Below are 23840 nucleotides of genomic sequence, written 5' to 3'. Positions count from 1 at the left end.
CATTTTGGGTCAGGCATTTCAGATCTACACAACACTAGTACAAAACATAAATTCAGCTCAAGAGCAGGGTTTATGGGACAGTGCCATGTATATACTCAACTGGAAACAGAAATCCACTGTGTTTATCAAAATAAAATGCAAATAAACAGGAAAGAGCTCGTATTACCTGAAGGACAGAGGGGGATGGGCTCTGTTAACCATGTTGCTTTATTGCATGTCTCCCCATACAGCACATTCCTTGCTTCCTCCACCAGCCCTGCTGGTCTCACAGGAATTTAACGGGAACCACCCTGTACAGCTCCACCATCACCATCATCCTGCAGCGTGTCCATCCATGGCTCAGATGGGATTTGGGAAAAGCTCTGCACTCATGACTCACTGCATGGTGTTATTGAAAGGCACATAAAGACAGAGGTCTTCCCTACTCCTGTAAGGGCATATAGCAAGCACTGGCCCAGGGGCCAGAAAAGCACACTGTACTTTTTCTGAACAAAGACAGTAACAAAATATCCACCAAAACCCTACAGTGTTTAAAAGAAAGAGAGACATCTGTAAGGCATCTCTTTGGAAAAGACAGGGGGTCTATGAGAGTCTCATGCAGAACACTTGTGAAATTCTCATGCTTGCTCTCACAGGTCCAGCACAACCCCAGAACCAGGAGTGTGCACACAAGAAGATGCTGCGATGCATCTGAGCCTGAAGCAGTTCTGAACAAGCTCAAGTGGAAGAGGGGTTAGAGCAGCAACAAGAGACAAGAAAAGAGCAGCTGTGGAAATATTGTTGTGTTTCATCTGCTACTGTCATCATACACAATCAGACATCAGTACCACATGGCCACTGCTGGCCAGGAGCTGGGGGGCAGAGCAGGCTGCTCTGTTGGCTCCATGCACACCACACCACTGCTTCTCATCCTCCTTGGCCCTAGGATTGAGTCATCGAGCTTGCTTTTACACCCCAAACAGTCCTGCCTCCCTCCCACCAGCAGGACTGAGAGAAGTCCTGCTGATGGCAGCCAGTGGTGGGGAAGACAAGACAGAAGCACAGCACTGAGCTATAATGGAGATGGAGGCCATAAATACTAAGACAAGCGGAATAGCTCACCCTGGGCATGACACTGTCCAAGGCAAAACCTGAACTCCTGACAGGCAACACAGTCTGAACATAGGCACTTAGCTTCAAAGAGAGGTGCAGGGCACCCAACTCAGGTCCGTGACCAGAGGGACCAGTAGAAAGATTGATAGCTTGAAAGTCTGGAGGATGAATTAAAAGCACCAGAGGAACTGCCAATTGCCAAAAGCAGAGAGGCTGTTCTATTACATTTCAGCCTCCAGGGTCACAACTGGTTTCTCACAAGACAGTTATTTCAGCCACTTCGCTGATCTACATCCCTTGGTATGCAACCACAAGCACTGACAAAGACAGCCAAGGAGAAGAGGTGGGAATAGCGAGGTAGGGCTGCAGACATACTTCTGCCTGACAGTCTCACTGGAAGGAAATGGCAACAATTACCAAAACAATGCAGTAAATATCACTTCCCTTACGCTAAAGCTACTTTCATGTCCAGAAAAAAAAAGCTTTACAAGAATGTGGCATTATTATTGCAATTGAAAGAGATTAGAGACAAAATTAACAACAGCCCCCCTCCTGTGAATCTGACAGCACTGCTGTCCCTGGAGCCCTGTGGCATGCAGGGACCGCCAGCAGCAAAGAGCCCAGGGTGGGGGGCATTTAGAAAAAAAAAAATAATACGTTTTGCCACCCCGTTTCTCCAGGAAGGATTCACAGAACAGAGCAGCCTGGTCCCACTGTCTTCAAGGCTGGATGGGCCCTGGGCAACCTGAGCTAGTGCTTGATCTAATGGTTGGCAACCCCACCCGTGGCAGGCAGTTGGAAGTGGGTGGTCTGTGAGGTCCCTTCCAACCCAAACCATTCTGTGATTCTACGAAATCTCATAGGCCCCAGCTGAGGAAGGGCCGTGGAATATCAGATGTACTTGACATTAGCACAGCATTGGATGGAGATCAGCGGGCAGCCCAGACAGATGCTGAGCAGCACACCTCTCACCAAGTGATGGGCGGCTGGGAGCAGTTCATCCCGCACAGGAGGAGACGTCCATGCACACCCTGCTTCTTGGAGGTGCCTGACGGCAGTGCGGGGCAGGGCACGGTGACGTCTGTGTGCAGGTGGGTACCGGGACAGAGGGAGCGAGGCCACAGCCCAGCCCTGTGCTTGGCAGGCAAACACTGGAGTAGAGATAGGCAAATCAAGTTACGCCAATGTAATCGCTTTGATGCGAGGCTTTAGCCGTCATTTCCTAACTCATTTTCCCTTAAGTAGAGGGTAAGGGGCTTAAAACAGAAGGAAGGAGAGGCACTTAACAGACGTTAATATGGCTTCGGTAAACAAAGGATTTTCTATCTATACATGGCAAGTAGAAGCAGACGCGCGTCCCTCAGCAGCGCGGCACGGTCGGTCCTGCGACGTGGGCTGCGGCGCCCCGACTCGTCGGGGAGAACGTGGCACCAGGCAAACACACCTGGCCGCGGAAACAACTCTGCCCTGTGCCAGCAGCCACCTGCCGACCCTAGCTCGGCTCTCACGGACGCACCCGCCGCTTCGCTTCGTTCCGCGCCGAGCCGTGCCCGCCAGCAGAGCGCACGGCCCCCGGGCAGCCCCGGCGCCCAGCACCGCCCGCCCCAGCCCCGCGCAGCCCTACCCGTGAGATGGTGAGGGGCTGCTCGAAGTCCCGGCCGCCCACCAGGCGGAAGCCCCAGGGCCCGGGGCCCGTCAGCACGATGCGGTGGGTTCCCATGTGCACGGCTACACCTCGCGGCACGCCCGGCAGCACCGGCTTCGCTCGGCACGGCTCTTCTCCGCTCGGCACGGCCCGCCTCCGGCCCCTCCCCTAGCTGCTCGACCCACAGGGCTGCCTGCGCGGCCCCGAGAGGAGGATTGAGCCCTGCTCTGTCCTGGAGGCGGGGCAGCATCGCTGGCTGGGCTTCAGCAGTGGTAAAAGTTCGGGAGAAAAAAAAGGCAAAAACCGTCCCGCCATAATTTAAAGTGAGATTCTTCCTACCGCAGTTTGCAGGGCTGAGCACGTTGCGGGGCGGTCTCGGGCTGCAGAAGCGCTGCTTGCCGGTCCGAGCACAACACGGACGGTTCCGTGCGGGGAGCGGCACCGCCGGGGCGCAGCTTCGGGCAGCGCGGCTGTTAATGCAGAACCCAAGGGTAGAGCTAAGAAGAGGTTCCAAGGGGATCCTGGGAAGAAAACCGCCTTCTCTCTCATTTATTTCTGATTCGTCGTCGCTGTAGGCAAAATTTTGCTTTTTTTTTTTTTTTCCTGATGCCCTTAGGGGCAGAACCAGAAGGCAAAGAAAGCATTCTTCCTACCAGCTGGCAGCAGCTAAGGTAGATCACACAGGTGCTGCTTATCTTGCTGCTGGACACAGGTGAGAAGGATCTGCCCCCTTTCTGCACACATCTGCCCTTCTGCAACGTTAATCACTTACACCCCCTCATCCTTTCCAGTGCCTAGCAGGCTCCCAGCCTCTCCTCACAAGATGTGCACCAGGCCATGACCATCTCTGTAGCCTCTGCTGAGCTCTCTCCAGTGATTCTATGTCTCTTTTGTACTGGGCAAGTAGATTGGGATGGAGAGGGACACCACAGAGGTCTGGAAGCCTTTCAGTGGCTGTAGTTGTCTCCTTGTGTCTAGGAACACATGTACGTCCCCCCATGTCTTTCAGCACCTGCTGAAGATAGCTGCTGCAGTCAAACCAGGGTACCACATCCCTTTCAGCAAATGATGGAGCTTTCTGCCTGCTCTCCTCACTGGGGCCTTCTTAATACCACAGAGCATGGTGGGGTGCTCTAAGGAATAAGCCTCTTGCGCAGGTCACAACGGGAGGTGGCGACTTGGTGCCCTTTCTCTCCCCCTAAGGCAGTGGTTTCCCCACACAGAGCCCCAGCCATGCCCTCAGGGATGTCCATTGAGGAGGGTAAGACGCTACAGCCAGGTTCCTCGCCCACCCCAGGCACAGCAAAGCAAGGGTTGGGATGGTGGGAGCTGCAGCACAGTGATGGCAGGTGCTCTTCTGCTTTTTCTGCATGGTAGCCTGCAAAACTGAAAAATGTTCCCACCCCTGCTTGGAACAGCCTTCCTTCACCCTGCTCTGCAGGGATGGGTTGTTTCTGTGAGACAAAACCCAGAAGTCCCAGCCAGCTGTTCTGCCAGAGGGCTGGGAGCTGTGGTATGCACACCACAGACTGTGCCTTCGGTTAGCGCTGTGGCCAGAGCTGCCTGGGCAGAGTACAACTATTTGGCAACCCGAGGGGCTGCAATGCGACACCATCCCTTGGTGGGGTCTGTGTGGACGTGAGTCTCCCAGCCCTGCTTCCCTGAGAGTGACCAAGTACAGCACACGTCAGGTTTAGGCTGCACACAAAACCAGGGCAGTGGGATGAGGCTGGAGGAGAGGCAGTCGCAGGGAGTTAATATCCTGGAGAGCAATCACCCCATTAAAGATGCCAGTTACTGACTCTTGGGCTTGGAGTCCTCTTCACACTACAGAACTACCACAAGAGCAGCAATGAGCACCAGAGGTCAATAACTGAACGCAGAGGACACAGCTGCCACCTGCCGCCCTAAGAGAGGGCCAGGGGGTAAAAATACTGGCAAAGGCACCTATAACCTATAACTTCTGCACAAGGGCAGAGAAGGATCAGAACACTATGAAGTTTCCGCATTGTTTCACCTTTGCAAAACACTGGGCTCAGGTGTGCTCCTGAGCTCTCACCCTGACCTCATGTTACTGAGGGATCTGGGTGTAAAATGTTTTTTTCCTCTGCTTTTACACCTTGTTTTCTTCAAGAATGAGCCGCAGCCTGCCTGGCTCATAAGAGAGCCCTGTGAGGTAAAGCCAAGGTGAGAGTAGAATCTGGAAGCACGGGATGGCAGATGTCTACAGCTCAGAATGGCCACAGCCACTGAGAGCCACAGAGAGCACTGGTACAAACGTGCATTGCTACAGGAATATCGGGAACAGGCTTTATTTAATAATTTGTACAACAAACACAATAGTAATTCAATACTTCCATTTATTAATTGCCAAATAGTAATCCACTGCAATAAGGAACAAAAATCAACACAAAAATAAGTTGTGATGTGTGTGTGTGTGTGTGTGTGTGTGTGTGTAACTTTAAATGGCAAGAGCGAGAACAGAAAATAAACCTTTAAATGAGTAGGTTATATACAGTCAGTATTATTGTGCTACTCTGCTGGATAGATTAATTTGGTGCTATCCAATCTTAGCAACAGGCCTACATACTGCTACAAATAACTGGAAGAAAAAACCAAAGCAGAAAAAAATATGAATAAGATGCAGAATTAATGATATCTCCTATAGAAAAGAGACAGTGGTGCTTTGTGTCATACCTGAAACTCTTTCATAGTGGATATTTTGTGCTGAAACTCTTTATATGAACACACACGGAATTCCATCATTTAAATAAAAGTGGAATAAAATCCCAACCTCTGACAACTGCCTTTCTTTTTCTCCCTTCACTCAATGCGTTTAAATTATTTTTCTATACAAGGTAAGTACATTGTCTGTACAAAGTTAAATATACATATTTACAGTCAAACTTCTGAGACACTGAGTCTTCTCCTCCGCAGACCGAGACGGAAGACAAGCCTACTTGATTTCAAACCCAGGAGCATGGCTAGTTTATCAAAACATATTGCAAGTCGTGCTAACAGTTAGTTGTAGTTACTCTTAATAAATCTGTATAAAAGCATCAGCATAAAAATAGGCATTTTATATTATTAAATACGGCTTATGACAAAATAGCAATCTAACCTTTTGCTATTTGTATGGTAACTGTAGGAAGCAGAGTCTGATAGAACCGGTTTTGTATATACTTCTTAATAACAAAGTGTCTATCAAAAGAGTATTTGTAGTGGATTTACAGGCAAGCCACGTTTTTTTCTCAAAGAAATACAAATCTCTACGACTGGTAACAACCACTGTAAAAACGGCTTTCCAAACCGAGCAGACTTTTTTGTTGGACTAAGGGCCAGTCAAAATGCAGGTGTTTATTGGAGCTACCATCTACACTGTAAGGACAACAGAAAAAGGCACCTTCAATGGCATGTTGCTCAGACTTATCAGAGCCTCTGACATTTAATGATGAGAGAGAAGCAAAGCCTTCATCCCAAAGAGCATGCTTCAACTGCTTCTGGGCCAACAAGGGGGAGCAGAAAAAGTGAACAGCCGTAGGACTCATAAACAGGATTTGCTCTCATGGATGTTCTGTTTATTGGTTTTATTCTTTGTGCAGATAAGTGTCAAAGCCAGGTTGATTACTCTTTAAAAAAACGTTACTCCGTTCGTTTTGCTGCACACAGTACACTCACACACACACACACACACCCTGCACGAAAGAAAAACCCTTGCAGAAGTGGGTAATGTGTTAGGAAAGGGTTTGGGCTTTTTGCGTGTCTGCAGTATGCTTTGGCTGACATCTCTGGATTAAACTACCAGTCCCAAACTCCTTCTCAACAGAGTTCTGCAGTTTAACCACATTGGCTGTCCTCTGCCCGTGCGGGGTCTTAAGGTGCGTGGCATGGAGGAAGGGAGTTCTATGGGAGTGGAAGGCAGAGCACAGTAAGTCTTCAGCAAGGCAGGAAGCCTGGCCTCCCTGACCTCACCAGTGAAAGGAGCAGCTGCAAGGCCACGTACTTTCTGAAAGTACTGTCATATCTTAACACACAAACAAAACCTATACCTTTTGCTTCCCTGAAGCCTTCTCAGAAGTAAAGTACTCCATACAAATTAAGGTTATCACCAGAACTCTTGTTGGGGAGGGGGGAGGAATACACAAAGGCAGCACTGTAAACTAGAAACTGTCTCTTCTTCAGCAAAACAAATCATACCCTGAATCAGTGGAAGCAGGGCTACACATTCAACTCAATACTGTACCACATAACCACATCCTCCTAACACTTTTCATCTCTTGTCTATTACATTCATAAATTGTCTCTTTCTTCATTGTTTAAAAACACCATCTGAAAAACAGCTCCATCTCTGTCACTGTGGGATTACTGTTACTTTACAGGTACAGAAGCTTCACATAGTTGCCCGGGAAGGTGCCGAATTGCCTTGTTCTCCTGGATGTACCTATAGCAAAATAAAAGACAAGGAAGCCAGAGTGAGATGGAGCCATGCAAGGAAGGCTTAGGGGTTTAAAAGGTCGAGATGGCAGCCCCTTCTGCTTGCATTCATTGTTTTATAAAAATAAATAAGAGTCCTGGTCAGAGGGCCTTTTGGTATAGGAGGGATCAGAATTAGTCTGCTAATAACCATCTTTGGTCTTTGGTTTTAACAATGAAGAAGGTGGTGGTGATAGCTCCTGGGCCTGTACACTAGGAGCAAACTTTGATCTGTTCAAATGATCTCAGCTTCCTTAAGAACCGAGGACAAGCCTAGATCTGCACTGTTGAGATGGAGAGCGCTGTCCAGACTTACATTACTTGAAGCTACAAGACTACATTTAGCTAAACAAACATGTAGAGCCGAGGCTGGATTTCTAGAGACTGCAACTCCAATACAAGTGCTCCTTCTGCCCCCTACTTGCCACCTTCTGTAATTTGTCACGACTCCTTTGGAAAAGACACAGAAACCCGCTTTTCCTTGATTCTCTCTGTTGCTCTGCAAACTGTGTGAGCAAGGAGGATCAGGAGGAAGAAAGGAATATGGAAATTAAAAGAAAAAAAAAATTGAAAACCTGGACATACAGGAAGGAAAACAAAGTTCCACTACCCTGCACCCTAATTTTAATGTTCTCAGTAGGAGAAGATGAGAAACCATCAAAAAAGTTATGTTGATTTTTTCCACTCTGTTTCAATCCTGCAATTGAAAGCAGCTTCTAGATGCTCTGCAAAAATACTCATCTGCATCTCAAAGGGTCCTGCTGCCTGGCAAGCATCACACTCACCCACAAACCAGCCATCATCACATTTCTCCATGACATCAACAATATCACCGTCCCTCAGTTCCAGCTCATCATCGTTCTGAGGAGTGTAGCTGTATAGAGCTTGGTAGCTAACTCTAGAATAGAAAAATACCACACGTTAGTCACTGGATTTTGTTCAATACAATCTGGACCCGTATTCCCCATTTGAAAGGTGAAAGCCACTCATATTAGATTGGCTGTTACCAAGCTATAGCAGGAATCAGTGTCACACCTGCACCACAAAGGATGCACAGAGCACTTTTGTTTCTCTATTTCCATGTAGACCATAGACTATAATGACTGCAGCCTTCCTAACATGCTACACCTAGAGACCACACACCCTACAAATGCAGGCCAAAACCTGAATACACTCATTACTTGTCTAAATAAGACTTCAGTTCCCTTGCCCAGGCACACAGGCAGGGCCATGAACAGCCAAATGGCAGAATGAGGGTCTTGAGAAAAATATACTGCCTTGTTTACTGCACTAAGGTTGGATAAATCCTGGCTAAGGAGCCACAAAGTTTTAGATTGAATCCTGCTCTGAGATAATTATTGCCCCAGAGGCACTCTGTAATTATCTGAAAGGAATCTTATGAAGTGGAAGAAATCTCCAGGCAAGTCCAGATCCCCTGGCTGTGGGGAGTGAAAATATAGTGGACGCAAGAGTTTCCTTTCTGCATAAAGATAGGGTAAAGCAAAGGCTCCTTTTAGGAGCCAACTGACACTGAAACCCAGTACAGCGCAGGCTCCTATTCTCAAAACCAACAGTGAAATGTCCTGCTGAAATTAATGGCAGCTCCAAGTTTAAACTCAACACAGAGCTTTGAAGATCTTAGCCTGGCTCTCTCATATCATTCAGCCACTAATTCTTTTCTGGACCTGGCCAACAATGCACAGTGACCAATCTTGGGACTTCTCACTATGCCATGAGAAGCTAAGAACAGGGGTGAACATGCTGACCCATGCCATATGAGCCAGATTAGTGCATGTTAATTCACCTCCAGCTTCAGATACAAAGACACTGAAACAGTCTCCGTAAGCAGCACGACTGAAATGCCCAAAGGAGACCCAGTCTTGGAGCATAAGGCCATTGCTCCACATGCTATACAGACACAAAGGTCCCATTTAGATAGACTTCTCACTATCGTGAGGCTATTTTTGTTCTGCAAAGAAAAGCACTAAGCAGTCACTTTTCCACAATCTGAATTTAACACCTGAGGTGCTGAAGCTTTCACACATCCCCATCCTCACCACCAGTATAAGTCAAGACCCCAGGAAGAGATGGGAGCCAAAAGGACTTACATGTCTCGTGGTGTTTGACTTCTGTCAGGGCTGGTTCCTTGCTGCTGTGCTTGAGGTTGCTGAGAAATGATGAGAGATGGTTTATGGTCATTAGAGGTCACCTTGTTGCGAGAGTCAAGAGGCTGAGAAATAGTACTGCAGTAATGCACAGACTTTTCTGCAATGTTTATGATCTCATTGCAAACAGCTTCCTGCGTGGTAGGCAGCATTGACATCCAAGAACACCCAAAGAACAGTCAACAGGGGGGGAGGGAAGGGAAAATATAGACAGGAAGAGATGGGACATTCCAGATGCAGTACATAAGTCCAGTAAAAAAAAAAAGAGTTGTAGATCCAGGTAAACATCCAGGTAGTGGAGTGCAGAAGGGATCCAGGTGTAAGCATGGAAAAACAGGTGAGATATAGAAGAATTTGGCATTTAGTTTGAAGATTTGTAACAAATACATAGACATATATTTTAAAAAGCAGCAGCATAAGAGGTTGCAATTAGTTCTGCAGTGGTACTATTACAAATGCAATGAAATCAGTTCAAGAATGCAAGGTGGGCTGCTCCATTCATGCATTTGGCTTCGTTTAGCTTATATCCAGGGACTGGCAGCACAATTAGCCCAACTTCCCATTGATTATGGCAGTTTTTCTGAGTGCTACATTCCCTTTTTCTATTGCAAACAAAACAACATATTAATAGGTAAATATATACCTATTTCACAGCTAAAAATGGTGCTGATATTTTATAATCTACTGAGATGTCCCTGTCTTGGTGAAGAAAGGCTAGGACTACACATCTGATTGAAACAGTAGCCTTACCACATAGCTCTTTTCAGACTCTGTGAGATCTGGTCCAGCTCTCAATGAATGGAGGGAAGGCTGTGTGATCACCAAGCAGATGATAAGGAAGACATTTTAGCAGATGTGATACTGGTCAGAATTTAAAAAAAAAAATGGTGTGCAGACAACAAAAGGAAATGAACAACTCTTCCCCTCCCCATCCCAGCACCACTCTTTCTGGACAACAAGATCTTTCATTTAAACAAGACATTAGGGCTACAGTAATGCAATTGCACTGCAGCGCACAGAATGCTGCAAAGAGAAGGACAGCAAAACAGAAGCTTAGAGCACAGAGTCAAAGGATGAGCTAGAAGATCATGGGCACGGCTACAACCAGAACTGATACATAGCGTCACATTGCATAACTGTGGTTGGGGTGGAGGGGGGGGAGGACAAGTACAGAAATACATACTTGAAGGCATGTAACCCACTGAGAGGAATCTGCTGCTGTTTTTAGCTAAGTCCTTGGTGACTTTGACACAGGAAAGAAGAGTAATTTGCTTGCTTCTTAAAAAAGACCAGCTCAGGTCCTCAGGAGGCATGATGCAGTGTGGCCCCATCAAAATCACTTTAGTTTGTACTCCACAAGGATCTGAGCTCCTCCATCAATTCCCAAAACAAAGCAGAGTTTCAGGTCAGAGGAGGCTGACTGAAAGCCTAGCTCCAAACACCATCCATGAAGCTTCTGGATTCCTTTTCTCCCCATTCAATCCTCTTCACAGGAACTCCCATATCGCAGGTCACACAGATATCCAGAACCTGGTTTTTGCATGTTTCTGCATGTTCAAACGCAAGAAGAATGCTGTGTGCATGCTCTAACAAATGAGATGCCTGAATGAGTGCAGTTCTGATAATCCAAGCAGTACTGATTAGAACAGGTAAGATACAGAGCACTGCCATCCTCTGTGATAATCCAATACAATATTTATCCCAAACTCCAAATGCCTCCATTTTTATGCTTTCCCATCCTCTTCATTTATTTCATCAGTGCCCTTCATTCTGCTCAAAGACGTGGCTCACCACTGGCTTAGGAAAAGGCTTGTAAGCTCATAGCATCCTGAGGCAGAGCAGAAGCAGAGGAGAAAGACGACTGACACTTTCAGCTCAAGCATGCTCAAGAAGTCTGGAGAAGTGTAAGGTTATGAGTGGTATTTCCCATTCTCAAAGCTCCTCTGAATCACCTCTTGGATCTCTAGGACTGTGCTCATCACTGTACTAAAGAGAACTGACTCTCTTGTCAAAGACTGTGATCCACCCTATGCCAATCCAACCCCACAACTCCTTCTCCTTCATCAGCTGTGCTGTCTTGGGCTGGGATCTGGGTTCGCTGCCCTAAAACACAGTGCTCTATAACCATTTGCATTTTTACAGTGAGAAAATAAAATGTAATTTGGATGGGCTAAATGGGGAGGAATTTGCCTTCAAAGCATTTACTGTGGAGCCTGAAATCACAGCAGAATATACAGAAGTCATTCCTGTCTGCCTATCATCAGTTCTGAAGCGCTAATAGCATAATTAGAAGTTTAAAATTAATATTTTGCAAAGCAACTGGATATAGTGCATCAAATCTGATGAGATCAGAGTTAACTCAGGTGGTGAAGTATCTGGAAAAAACAATTTCCATCATGAGGTGAGAGGTAGCTGTAAGAACGACTTCTTTTTAATTCAAGGAAGTGCTTCTTTGCTCCTCACTAATAAATTGACTGCTGCAACTGCTCCATGAGCACCTAAGACCACGTGGTCCATTTCTCATTGATTATTTGCGACCTCCCAGACCAGCTTTTCTCTTAAAAGCATTAACGATTCTGAATTAAATTAGTTATTTGAGAGCTAAAGAAATTAGCACTACCTCTGAACGTTCCATAATCCATCAGGGCCACTCAGCTCTCACCCTCTCAGTCACACTATGTGCTTTGCTAACATGTGTTTCTGCCTCCATCCTACACAAACATGTGGTACAGCCAGTTCCAAAGCACAGCTGGCCACTGTTTCCACCTTGCACAGAGTTTGAGGATGGATCTAAAGAGCATCACAGGTTTGTAGAAATACCAGAAAGATGTTCTATGTAAAGAGCCTAGAAAAGTCCTGAAGTACGTTTTGTACTCTTAGGAAGAAAGATCCTGGGAAGACTCAGCAGCACTTTCCCTGCTCCTAGCAGAGTCATCAATGTGTCCAACCACTGCAGCACTTGTTTGTATGTCTTCTTCCAATATGTTTCAGGTGTGAGTCAAAAAGACTACATGAGCAAAGGGAAAGCTAAGCAGAACAGACTGACATGACACACAGAAAGAAGCAGAGACACTGGCATCCCTTCAGAGATGGGCATGCAGTAGGGCTGCTCCTGCACATGGATGGAGAGCCATGAGCAGGGAAGACTGCCCAGCCCTCCAGAGTGAAGGAAAACCACTGCACGTCAGATCCCAGCTCTGGTGGGAATGAAGGGAAAGCTGGCCCAAGAGCTCTCACAAAGGGCACTGAAAAGCTTGCTGTGCACTGCAGCCAGGCGTAAAGGCTGGCAGAAACCATGGAGAGCCTCCTTGGCCACTGGGTTGGGAGTTAAAGGCTCACAGACGTGCTAGCACCACTGAAAACTCATTTGACATTTAATATCAAGTTTCACTGGAATACTGAAAAAACATCTGTTAATTACACTTGACATATTTTTCACATGCTATGGGCTTGCTCTTTTATCTTTTCTTCTTATTAGTTTGAACTGTGAAACTAAAGAAAAGGGAATAATTTCATAATATTTAGAAGAGCCAGTGCTCTTTACATTACTGCTTAGTGGAACAGGCAGGAACACAGCCCTTAACCCAGCTCTGCACCTAAGCAGTCTTAAAACGACAAAAAACCTGGGTTTGAATTTCATAACCTGAGAGATTATCTTTTACGAGCAAAATATGACATTTAAAACAGTAAAATACCTCAAACCCCAGGGACAGACAGTACTGGAAACAAAGCCAAATGCAATGGCTCGCTTCCACATCTACTAAATGCTCTTCTCATTTAATTAGATTCAATGGAAAGAAGATAGATTTTGAAAATGCCCCTAGGTCTGCTGAAGCAATTGGCCTCTGTATGGGTCATGCAGGTAATGGCAACTCATTATATATGTATATATGTATATACACACACCACTACTGCTCCCTAAATAACTGTAGGCCCAGAGCTGCAAGGAGGTCAAGGCTGGCGGCTGTCAAGCACAGCACTAACTTGACACTGACAATGGGCTGACTGTCAACGCACACAACGTATAAAATGTGGCTTGACTTCAACTCCAAAGAAGTGCTACAGTGTCCCATTACAACCAGGTGCAGCACCCAAAACAGAAGTGCGTTAGAGTCAGCATGGGACATGAGGAGAGCAAAGGTAACAAAAATTTCAGAATTAAAGCCAGATCTCAGTCTCACAAAACGTCCATGAAAATAAGAAATACTGGCATCTACTTCCCACACTCACTCAGCATGGACATGGTTCAGTGATGAAGCCAAGACTGCTTCCCCCAAAGCCACCACTGGAACTCAGCCTGGCTTTTGCTGCGAGCTTTCTGCTTCATACACTGCCATCGTGTGGGGCTGTGGGGAAGGACTGACAGCCTCCAGCAACGAGCACTGCTCCCTCAGCCGGCAATGCTGCACAGACACCTCTCCGTCCCTCTCTAAAGATGACTGCAGGTGTCACAGAATCACAAAGTCATCACAGTTGGAAAAGACCGCTAGGATCACGTTGTCCAACCGACAACCCATCCCCGCCATGCCCACTAACCATGTGCCTCAGTGCCACATCCACCCTTTGCTTGAACAGTGATTCCAGCACCTCCCTGGGCAGCCTGTTCCAATGTGTGCCACTCCTTCTGAGAACTTTTTCCAAATATCTGAACTGAACCAGCTGGGAAGGCTGAGACAGGTCCCCAACACAGTGGATATCAACCTGAGTTGTCCTATCCTAGCTCTGAGACACTCAGGCCCTGAATCCTGATCTCAGAAATTAAACAAAGCCTGAATGAAAGTACCACAGGTGATATTGTTCCTGCTAACAAGGAAGGCGCTGATATTGCCTTAGAATGAAATTAAGCTGTAGAAACACAACGTCAGAAGTCATCAGCAGCTGAAGTACTAAAAATCTGAGCTAATAATTCGGAGGAACAGAAAATCAGATCTCCAGCTGGTACAAAATGGCAGAAACTCACTGACCCGCAGTTAGGTGGATTTGCACCAGAAGATTTTGCCCATACCTGCCCTTCTGCACAGCCTGGAAACTGTTTAAATTGCTTGACTTTTTTTTTTTTTTAAATAAAAATGCTTAATTAAATGACAGGAGAAATGCCGTGTGTAGAATCAATGAATGGATAGACAAGCATATGATAAAACAATGGCATGGCATGGAAACAACTGTAAGCAATGGAAGAGTAATCAGCAAAGATGATTACCTGTGGCTTATTGACTCTACGTGTAAGTCTGGGAGGTGGCTGTGTTGTGACAGTAGAGGAAGAGAGGGCAGAGGAAGAGAGAGGAGCAGGTGAAGAGAAAGCTTTTGAGTCTGCAGTCTTTTGAAGAAAAGAAAAGTTGGTCAGCTTGGCATATACACTCTTATCACAATCATTGGTAGTGATAAGAATATCTGCTATGCTGTAAGATTTGATGCACACACAGCAAACATAACTCCATGCAAGGGCAGATGCAGTTTCCTAGTGGTTTGTTAGACCTTAGCACCTCATTCTGCTTAAAACATGCAGGTTATGCCCGTAGAAAGCACTGCTAAAAATATATGCAGTCGATAAACAGCATAGTCTTAATACAGCTTTCAATATGCTTCTAGTTGTGATTCAAGCAGAAATCAAATAAGTTGTCATAAGATTTCCCAGTGTGAAATGTGTCATCGTAGAAATCACAGTCCCTCATTATTTATCACTGGCTAGATGGGATACGTCATGGAGGCAATCACATTCCATTCGAGAAGCTGTTTGCAACACTATGATTTTGAGCTCCCCGAATTCTCACTCCTGTCCAAGTTGCACAGAAGTGTTGTAATGTAGTTTGGATGACTGTAGCCCATAATGGACACTAAGACAAGTGAGAGCTTCAAAGTAAGGCAGATCTCCATATACCAAGACTGAGGACAGAAAATGTTGCAGAAGCTACTAGAAGGCTCCCTTATCTTCCTTCCTGTAACATATAACTGCATATAACTAAATACTCTTGGGAGTATTACACATGGAACCCTTTCATGCAATTTTCAAAATTTAAACTTAATATAAATAAATTCCACTCAAAGCACAGATAGCAAACAAGCATCCCTGACTTAGCCATGCACATCCCAGCCTGAGGATCACTAATCCACAGTCTCCAGGATCATCCATCCTGTATTTCCCCAACAAGGCATAGCTTTTGTGATTCTAGAAACCAGGCTGACAATTATAAGATATTTCAGTGCTTGGCTTTAAGGGGAAGAAATAAATCCCACCACAAAAGATGGTGCATTGCACACTGGAAAATCTTTAAATAGCAAATAATTGCCTGTATTCTAGATGGTGAAGTACATGAGCAAGAGGCATGTATGACCCTTTCATTTGACTCTTTTATCTGGTAATAGCCATTGCCTGACATGGTCACCTTGTTAGATATGGCCAACTGAGTCAATTCTGTGCTACACTACTCCTGAGCACTCTTCTGAAGGTTTCTGATCTACTGCCCAGGGAACGCCACTGTGAACCTTGGAAGGTCTTAGGATCATTAAAAGGACAAGTGGCAGCCACTGGCTCCGCCTGGCTGGCAGAGTAGCACAAACCTCAACACACCAGTAAAGTCAGGCATTCAGAGTAGTGCACACACATGCAGAAGTACCTTCTTTTCCCCGCCTTGAAACTTTCCCAGATCACCTCTCCTCGTGCCTCTTTTCTCTGCTTTACCTCCCTGCACAATAGCCATTAGCTCCTGACACAACTGGTTGTCCTCAGAGGAACTCACAGGTCTCCTTTCTGGGCTTGCACGCATGTCTAGCTGGGATGGTTTCAGACAGCGCTCCACAGAGATGTTGGGAGCAGCATGGGAACCCTGCTCAGGGTTGCTGCTGTCCTCTCTAGTCTTCTGGAGCCAGGCCTGGCTGCCAGGGGTGCCGTGCTGCTCTGTGAGGATGCTCTCGGGGCTCCTGCCTGCCCAGCGAGGGCAGGGAGAAGAGGAGCCACCAACCTTCTCTTTGCTTTGGGGAGCAGCCTGGTAGTAACTGCGAGCAGAGGGCTGAGGCCCAGATGAGTAAGAGGGCAAAGGGGATTTAATGGACCTGGGAGTCGAGGTGCCAGAGAGATGAGAATGGGGGAGGCTGAACGAGGGGGAAGGGCTGGCTACAGTAGGAGGTGAGAGAGAGTCAGTGCAGGAGAGGGAGGCTTCAGGCAGAGAAGGCAATGGAGCACTTAAGGCAGGAGTGGTGCTAGGAGACACTCCCACGGTCAGAGCAATCCACTCGGATGTGACTGCCTGCACCTCTGGAGACAAGGCACGGCGCGAGAAAGGCAAAGGCGGAGGAGTTGGTGTATGGAGCAGCTCAGAACTGGGAGACTTGAAGGAGACAAAAGCAGAAGAGAAAAAGAAAGAAATGAACAAAAATAAGAAAGGAAAAAAACTATCGAGCAAAAGTAAAAGGAAAGCGAGCAAGCATGGAGAGGAGCAGATCTATGACCAAGCACGTGCCTAAGTTTTCCATGGACAACTGTACCCTGCTGGAGAATCTGCTGTCCACAGCTACTCCAACCATAGAGTCCTGTCCATATCTGTATCGGTAATACCTTTCTCCAGTCTTCACCAGGATTCCAGATGTCTTGTGGAAGACCTTATACTTCTTACTGGTAACCCTAAGTACCTTAAGGAGTAGCTAAAATCACCATCCATGATGGCAGCATGCAGCATTTGAGTCGCTTGGCAATAAAACCTGGGATTTGGCAGCTCACTAATGGAATCAGTCAGAATTCAATGAATTTTGAGTTTATCCAACTTTACACTGAATAACATCCACCCCTCAAGAAATTTGATTACTGAAGCTGTGGAGAAACAAATTAAAAACAACCAACAAACAAACAAAAGAAAAAAAAAAAAACAGCTATGGCTACTTGGTCTTTGGCTGATTAAAGTCCTGTGTTTATAAAGGCAGAACACAGGACCAAAGTCTGCCCTTGGCTGTTTCCATGAGTGAGACCAGCTATATGTACAGAACTGATCAGTGTTTCTCAGTCCTCTGCCATGTCAGGCAAAAAAAGTAAGGAAGAGAACTGCTCTACTCTGAGGGAATCAAAAGGATAGTTAAGGAAACCAAAAAAGGTTGGATATAATCCCTTCCATCAAAGGGAGAAGCTTGCAGAGAGCTAGTGGCAGACAGGCCACTAGGTTTAATTCCTTGCAGTCTTGACCTCAGAATGGCCTTCCATGGTCCTGTGACACATCAGAATCTCATGGCCCCACTCCAAACACATATGCTGACCTTTAAGCATGAGTATTTGCAGAATGAGAGCAAAACATACAGATTTAGAGACTCACTGCCTCCCCAGTACATATACCATGGCAAATGTTCTGGGACTCTTACATTTCCCATGCATTTATCTGTTGCCATTTTGATTTTTGGTTTGAACTGTAGTAGAGCTTGTAGTTAAGCCAGTATTCATGAAAAATCCCAGGTCAGCTTGCTTTCTAAACTTGAGTTCACTTACTACCAGTCACAGATAATACAGAACACTCTCATGACTGTCTCATAAAACCTCGGTCCTGGAACACTTTGGAGTAAGGGTCCAGCTTGATTCAAGCTGTTTGCAGTCAACCATAATAACTTTTACAGACCATAACAGTCTGTGATGCCTTGGAGGTCTGTAAACACACACTGAGAAGAAGCTGGATCACCTATACACTCATTCCATTTCTGGCAGTGAAACCATAGCCATTTCATTCTGGCCTGAATTAAAGCTACAGATAAGTGAGGAAAAGCTCAATCTCTAAACCCCTAACTGACCCATTAATTAACCTTTCTGGTAAATGAAACGTCACCTTTTCCTGCAGGGAGCACATAGGCTTTACTGCAGAGAATACTAGTGTTAGCTAGAGCTTTTGCCAGCTATTTCTAGCACAGTAATGGCAACATGCCCCTGATCTGCAAGGTGCGTTTACTGGCTGCATCTAGTTGAAATACCTGTGGTGAAGCTGTCATGCTGCGGTTAGGGGAGAGTGACACAGGTGGGTCTGGATAATCAATGGCATTCTTGACCACTGGCCGTTTGAGCACTTCCACATAAGTTACAGGGAAGATGCCTTGGCGACTGGTGCCAGAGATTCTTCCTTCATACCAGTTCTCATCCACTCGTCGAATCAATGTGATCCTTTCACCCTGTTGAAAGAGCAGCAATGAAGTCAAAACAGATTACATTTTTAATCTTGCTGCAACTGACTTAAAACAATCTGTGGCTCTCAGATGATGAGGGTGAATCCTTGACAAAAAGGTTGATCTTACTATCATTTGGACAGTATTCCATTCATTCGGAAACTGAAAGTTACCAAGCATTAAAAAACTTTTGTCTGGATTCAATTCATCAGTGCAACTTAGGTCTTACCTTTCTGAAAGACATTTCTACTTGTGTATCGCCGTTGAAGTTGAACTTAGCAATAGCATCTCCATATTCCAATACTTGCAATGGTAATGGCTTTTTGGGCTGAGCTTTCTCAGCTGGTGGGAGGAGCTAGAATGAACAAACAAAATCAAGAGAGTTGCATAAAAAAAGTTTATGAAATCATCACTAGCAAAAACGGAATGGGCAAAGAGAACACCTCAAGGGTAAGCAGCTACCTCTATATAGGATCGTGGGAAGATGCCAACTCTGCCATGGTGTTCACCTTCATACCAGTTCTGGTCAATCTGCTTGTAAATGTAAACAATATCTCCTTTTTGCAGAGGAAGTTCCCTGTTAACAACACAAGTACTCCATCAGAATTACACTGGAGATTAGATGGGTTCTTTTTCTGTTCAGCAACTCCTAAGTAATAAAATCTGCAACGTCCTTATAGATACATATCATGCTCCAATCAAAGTGAAGGCTACATGTTGAGAATGACCCTGTTCACACCATCATGTGCAAAGAACTCTCTTGCTCTTTGGGTATTCTGTTAAAAAAAAAAACAAAAACAACCAGACTTACGAGAGCCCTACTGACAACACATCCTCCCAGCAGCAGTGGGGTCAAACTCAAGCAAAAGGTGCCACTGGTTGCTCTCAGTTCCTGCTTCAAAACTGGTCATGACACAAGAGCCTTCCAATATGACACATGATTTTAATGGAAGGTTGTTTAGTGATTAGATGAACCCTCAAATACACAATAGTTGATTCGGTGAATATTGCACTTTGGTCAGCCAGTGGCTGTGCAACCACTGACCTCATGTGGGATAACAATTGGGATTTGAACCCAGAGTCTTCGGTGCTAGAATTGTGAAAGAGGAACTCACATTGTAGTCAGCTTGTACTAGGCTCATCAGCCTACTGTGTAGTTCCCCATAGAAAAACAAGCAACTCAGACTTTCCTATCACAATTTTCACAAGCTTTGCTTTACTTCTGTCTGATACCTCATAGTTCTCCTCAAGCAGAAAATCAGTCACTCATTCACTGAATTCTGCTCTTTCTTCCTAGCAATGTTAAAATGAGAGCCTCCTCTCAAGGCTCGTGCAAAAGTAATATTCCTTCAGGCCCTTTTCTTCACAGCAGTGTTACGAAAAAAAAAAAGAATGAGTAAGGCTCTACGACTCACCACAGGGACTTGAAGGTACAATGCCACCACAAACATCTGCTGGTACATTCACAGCTACCAAGGGAACAGTGACCAGATTGCATCCTTGCAGGTTCAAGGGCCCAGGTACATGCTTAAAACTAGGTATGTGTTCAAGTCTCTTGCTGACACTAAGAAAGAAGATATTTTCCTAAAGATCCCTTACAGGCTACAGCCTGCAAGATTCATATTATTTTTCCCTGCCTTGCTGCAGACACCTTGCTTGGGCTGAGTTGTGAAATGTGAATCTAATTGTATGAAATTTCATAAACACAGCATCCTAGAGGAAAAGACAGAGGAAGAACAGTAAGAGCAATAGGAACAAGCTATACTCACTTCAGAGTCTGCGCTTTGAAGTCAAACTTGGCTCTAGCAGGTCTCATCTAGAGATCAGAAAAAAAAAAATCAACACAAAGATAATAATCAGGTTTTCCATCCTCTTCTGAGGAATAACACACCAAACTTTTCTACAGCTAGCATTAGTCTATGGATGGAAATGAACGCAGGTATTCTGCTACAAGCTTATGTGCAACTGGTGCTACAGTGTAAATATGTTGGATCGGTCAACGGGCCTTTTACCAGGGCAAAAAGTGCCAACTTGTGGTATAACAGCACTTAAATGAGACTTAACAGCAGCAAATTTTAAAACAGGACCAATGCTGGTGAATAAAAGCTGCTTCAGTAACTACAGTTACGGAGGCTCTGGGACTAAATTCCCCTCATGGAGAGAATCGGTGTGCAAAATTCACCAGCTGGCAAAAGAAAAAAGTAGGATTTTATTTGATGTGGCTCCTTACTGCTTAATCCTGCAATGTGGTCCAAGTATGAATTGGTAGGAAAGAGACAAAGGTGAGGAGGAAGTATGAATAAATAAAGTGAATTCATTAGAAATGTCTTCAGTAGCTATAAAGCCAAAGAGGACACACTGAGAGCAGGCTTAGGCTTTAAAATTTCATTTATCTGGCTCATTTTCTAATTGCCACAGAACATTTAGACAATTTTAAAGTCATTCTGGTAATGAAGCATAAAATAAGTAGTAGTTGCATTTATGGAGTGTTTGAAATGACATAAACAAAGGGCAGAAATATATAACCTATCCAAATGGTGATCACCTCGCTCACCGCCACAGTGCACCTCTAGGGAAACAAAGCAGCTGTAAGAGCCACAGGAGCACCCCATAAGGCAGGAGATAGCACCTGGCCACCACACCTGGCCCAGTACCCAGCCAGCCCCAGGGAGAAGTGGCTCAGCCTCACAGAAAAACCATCCATCTCCTCCTTTGTCTCTTTCAGAAGACCGACCAGGTTGCACTCAGTGAAACATGCTGAGCCTTTTTTCCAGTTGTTTCCCCAGGACATGAAGCATCTTTTGATAGGAGATGAGGCAATCTATTTCTAACAAAAACTATGAGACAGTCACATGGCCAAGGTCAACAAGACATGAAGTTTCTAAGCATAAGGCACAGACAGAAGGCAATGTAGCAATATGATGCAAAGGATGTAGAATGCCTTTGATTCACTAAAAGTAGCTGATATTTAAAGGCATGCATCACAGGTGTGCACCAGCAATTCTCAGCAGGCATGCTTTAACATATGCAGCTTGGTATAGAGATACCTATTAATTTACCAGGCACGAGAGTCAAAGCAGTTCTAAATGAAGCCAGAATGGGAAAAGGGAAGGGGTAAAAAAAACGAACAACATTCTCTGAAGAGCTAATGTCGGCCTAAAGCACAACGTCGTGAGAGGCAAATATTGCTTTGGGTCAAGCAGCAGACTGAGGTAACTAAAACAGACCTCTGACCCAGATTTCCTCTTTGCTGTATCGTCTACATTTAGGAGGTCCCCAAATCGCTCATTAGTGATAAACTGATGGTGCGTTGGAATGACCCCTGTGTGCCTTCTAGCTGCAATATCAGCTTCTTCTTGCTCACGTTTAAGCCGTCTCTGGTCCTCTAAAAGTTTCTGCCATAAAATTGCATAAAATGGGCAGTAAATCATCTAGTTAAGGCCATTTGAAAGCTGCCACAAACGTGACTTTAATAAAATAGCTGGGACTTAACAGTTCAACACAGAATACTGATTCTATGAACTACACAATAGCATTAGATTTAGCAGGCACAAAAGTACATTGCAGTAATGGCATAACGGAAATCCAGCTCATAGAGTGGATCTGATCCAAAGCTGATAGAAGTCAATGGGAGTTTAACTAAGTTTGGGCCAGGCTCTGAGAGCTTATTAGATAAGGGGAGGCTGCAGATAATGCAGATGGCCGATGCAAACCCTGTACAAACAACAAGGAGTTTCTCTCATTGACATCCAAGAGACCTGGATCAGCTGCACACATAAGCTGAGGCACCAAGCTCCCTGAGCTCTGAAAGGAGCTTGGGAGAGTGCCTAACCACACCCAGGTCCCAGATTCCCCCATTCTTCCTTTGGGGTCAATTAATACATTTCTGTACTGCTCTATAATTTGAAATCAGCAGGTCTTAGTGAACTCAGAGTTTTGCTCTTAGATAAGTTTTCTTGCTGGATTTTGACACTGGGAGAATTACTAACAGTTTAATGGGAGAAGACAGCAAAAAAATATTGTTTACATGAGAATTTACCTTTTACCCATATTTCAAAACACACATAAACATTATTTGAACTCAGAAAGGTAATACAATTCTTCATTAAAAATACTACTTGGTTTTATTTCATTTTACTATTATTAATTACTTTTGCAAACAGCTTTCTGGAAAACAAACAATTTAGTTCTGTTTGAGTACTCCCTGTGCTGACAATTCTGTATTGCTTTCTTATTATTCAGTTTGCCCATACATTATCTAGCCATTTTGAAAAGGACTGACACATTCTGTTGACAATTTGAGACATCAAAGAATTCTAGTTTGCACCAGGGAAAAAGCTTCCCACTGATGGCTTGGAATGCCTTACATTTTCTATTCAAAATCTGAGGGCTCCCACAGGAAATGAACATTCTGACCAGTCTGATTAATACTGACTCAGGTGGCTTGCTTGGAGAACAATCAAAAATTAAGTCACTCGTAGAATAACCTTTCATCTTTATCCGCAAGTCCTGAGGTGTTGCACCCCATCTCACATACTTATCCAACCTTTTTACATTCCTTATAGCCCCTCTACATCATTCTGTGCAACTGACACAAACTGTTAGGTTCATCTTAAGCAAAAGGTAAACGGGACTATGCATCACACAATAAATCAGCAGTAGAAGCAGTATTAAAACTAAAACATTCTAGTTCCTGTTTCTTGTTCTAACTTCCAAGATACATATCAATCACCATATAATTTGTCCTTTAAAAAGGGTTACAGCTGTATTTCTTGGGTCTGGAGCTGCAGTAGCTGTTATAAGGCCATAGAAGAAGGCATTACCTCTTTATCATCATAACGCCTGCGGATAATTTCTTCTGGAGTTTCCATGTAATCAACTGGTGCAAAATGCCTTGGTGATTCTGAATCTACTTCGAAACAACATAAGGAAGTTAAAATACAGATGGATTTATCTAGCATAACCAGAAAGGAAAAAAATAAATATTTTTAAACAATTTGCTTTCATTAAAATAGCAAAGGTTCTCAATCGCCATTAACTAAATTGCCAATCAGATGTCAATAATTTATCTATTTTCATTTTTTTCCCTTTTGGACTGTACTTGTTAAAAAAGATCTAAAAACAGGGAGAAAATAAAGGCACGGGAAAGAGTAAAAACATAGAAGGATTTTTTGAAGAAAAGATTTGCTGCCATCAAAGTATGATTTGGCATTTAACTGCAGAGGAAAGTTCAACACATACACACACACACACACACAACTAGACCTTGAGAAACTGCTCCTTAAAGCAAATCATCTGGGTTTGTTTTATACTCCCATGTGTGCAAATGATACAGG

At 44.8% G+C, this 23840-nt stretch overlaps 2 protein-coding genes across 25 annotated transcripts in view; both read right to left on the bottom strand.

Annotated features, from left to right (window-relative positions):
* PDLIM1 (PDZ and LIM domain 1) overlaps nt 1-3301 on the bottom strand; it is a 36802-nt gene extending 33501 nt beyond the window's left edge. Inside the window, exon 1 of one of the 4 annotated variants that reach the window (XM_090145082.1) lies at nt 3077-3301. In XM_090145082.1, the coding sequence (XP_090001208.1) occupies nt 3077-3286 (210 nt within the window). In that variant the 5' untranslated portion in view covers nt 3287-3301. Of the gene's footprint in view, nt 1-2716; nt 2914-3076 lie in introns of those variants that run through there. The other 3 variants (XM_090145084.1, XM_090145083.1, XM_031603077.2) reach the window with 3 other exon arrangements.
* A 2992-nt stretch (nt 3302-6293) lies between these two features.
* The window catches only part of SORBS1 (sorbin and SH3 domain containing 1), a 73754-nt gene continuing 56207 nt past the window's right edge, over nt 6294-23840 (bottom strand). For 10 of the 21 annotated variants that reach the window (XM_090145054.1, XM_090145062.1, XM_090145057.1 and 7 more), the window contains 9 exons: nt 23328-23413; nt 21732-21899; nt 20274-20320; nt 18967-19081; nt 18734-18859; nt 18316-18510; nt 9319-9377; nt 7996-8108; nt 6294-7178 (listed from right to left, as the gene is read on the bottom strand). In XM_090145054.1, coding sequence (XP_090001180.1) covers nt 7111-7178; nt 7996-8108; nt 9319-9377; nt 18316-18510; nt 18734-18859; nt 18967-19081; nt 20274-20320; nt 21732-21899; nt 23328-23413 — 977 coding nt within the window. In that variant the 3' untranslated portion in view covers nt 6294-7110. Of the gene's footprint in view, nt 7179-7995; nt 8109-9318; nt 9378-10125; nt 10186-14575; nt 14693-15989; nt 16701-18315; nt 18511-18733; nt 18860-18966; nt 19082-20273; nt 20321-21731; nt 21900-23327; nt 23417-23840 lie in introns of all 21 variants that reach the window. The other 11 variants (XM_090145055.1, XM_090145069.1, XM_090145072.1 and 8 more) reach the window with 5 other exon arrangements.

This window comes from Phasianus colchicus, chromosome 8, assembly GCF_987193195.1.
Source record: "Phasianus colchicus chromosome 8, bPhaCol1.hap1.1, whole genome shotgun sequence".
NCBI classification, from domain to species: Eukaryota; Metazoa; Chordata; class Aves; order Galliformes; family Phasianidae; genus Phasianus; species Phasianus colchicus.
Note: the sequence above shows the minus strand (reverse complement) of the source record. Positions and strands in the feature narration are given on the sequence as shown.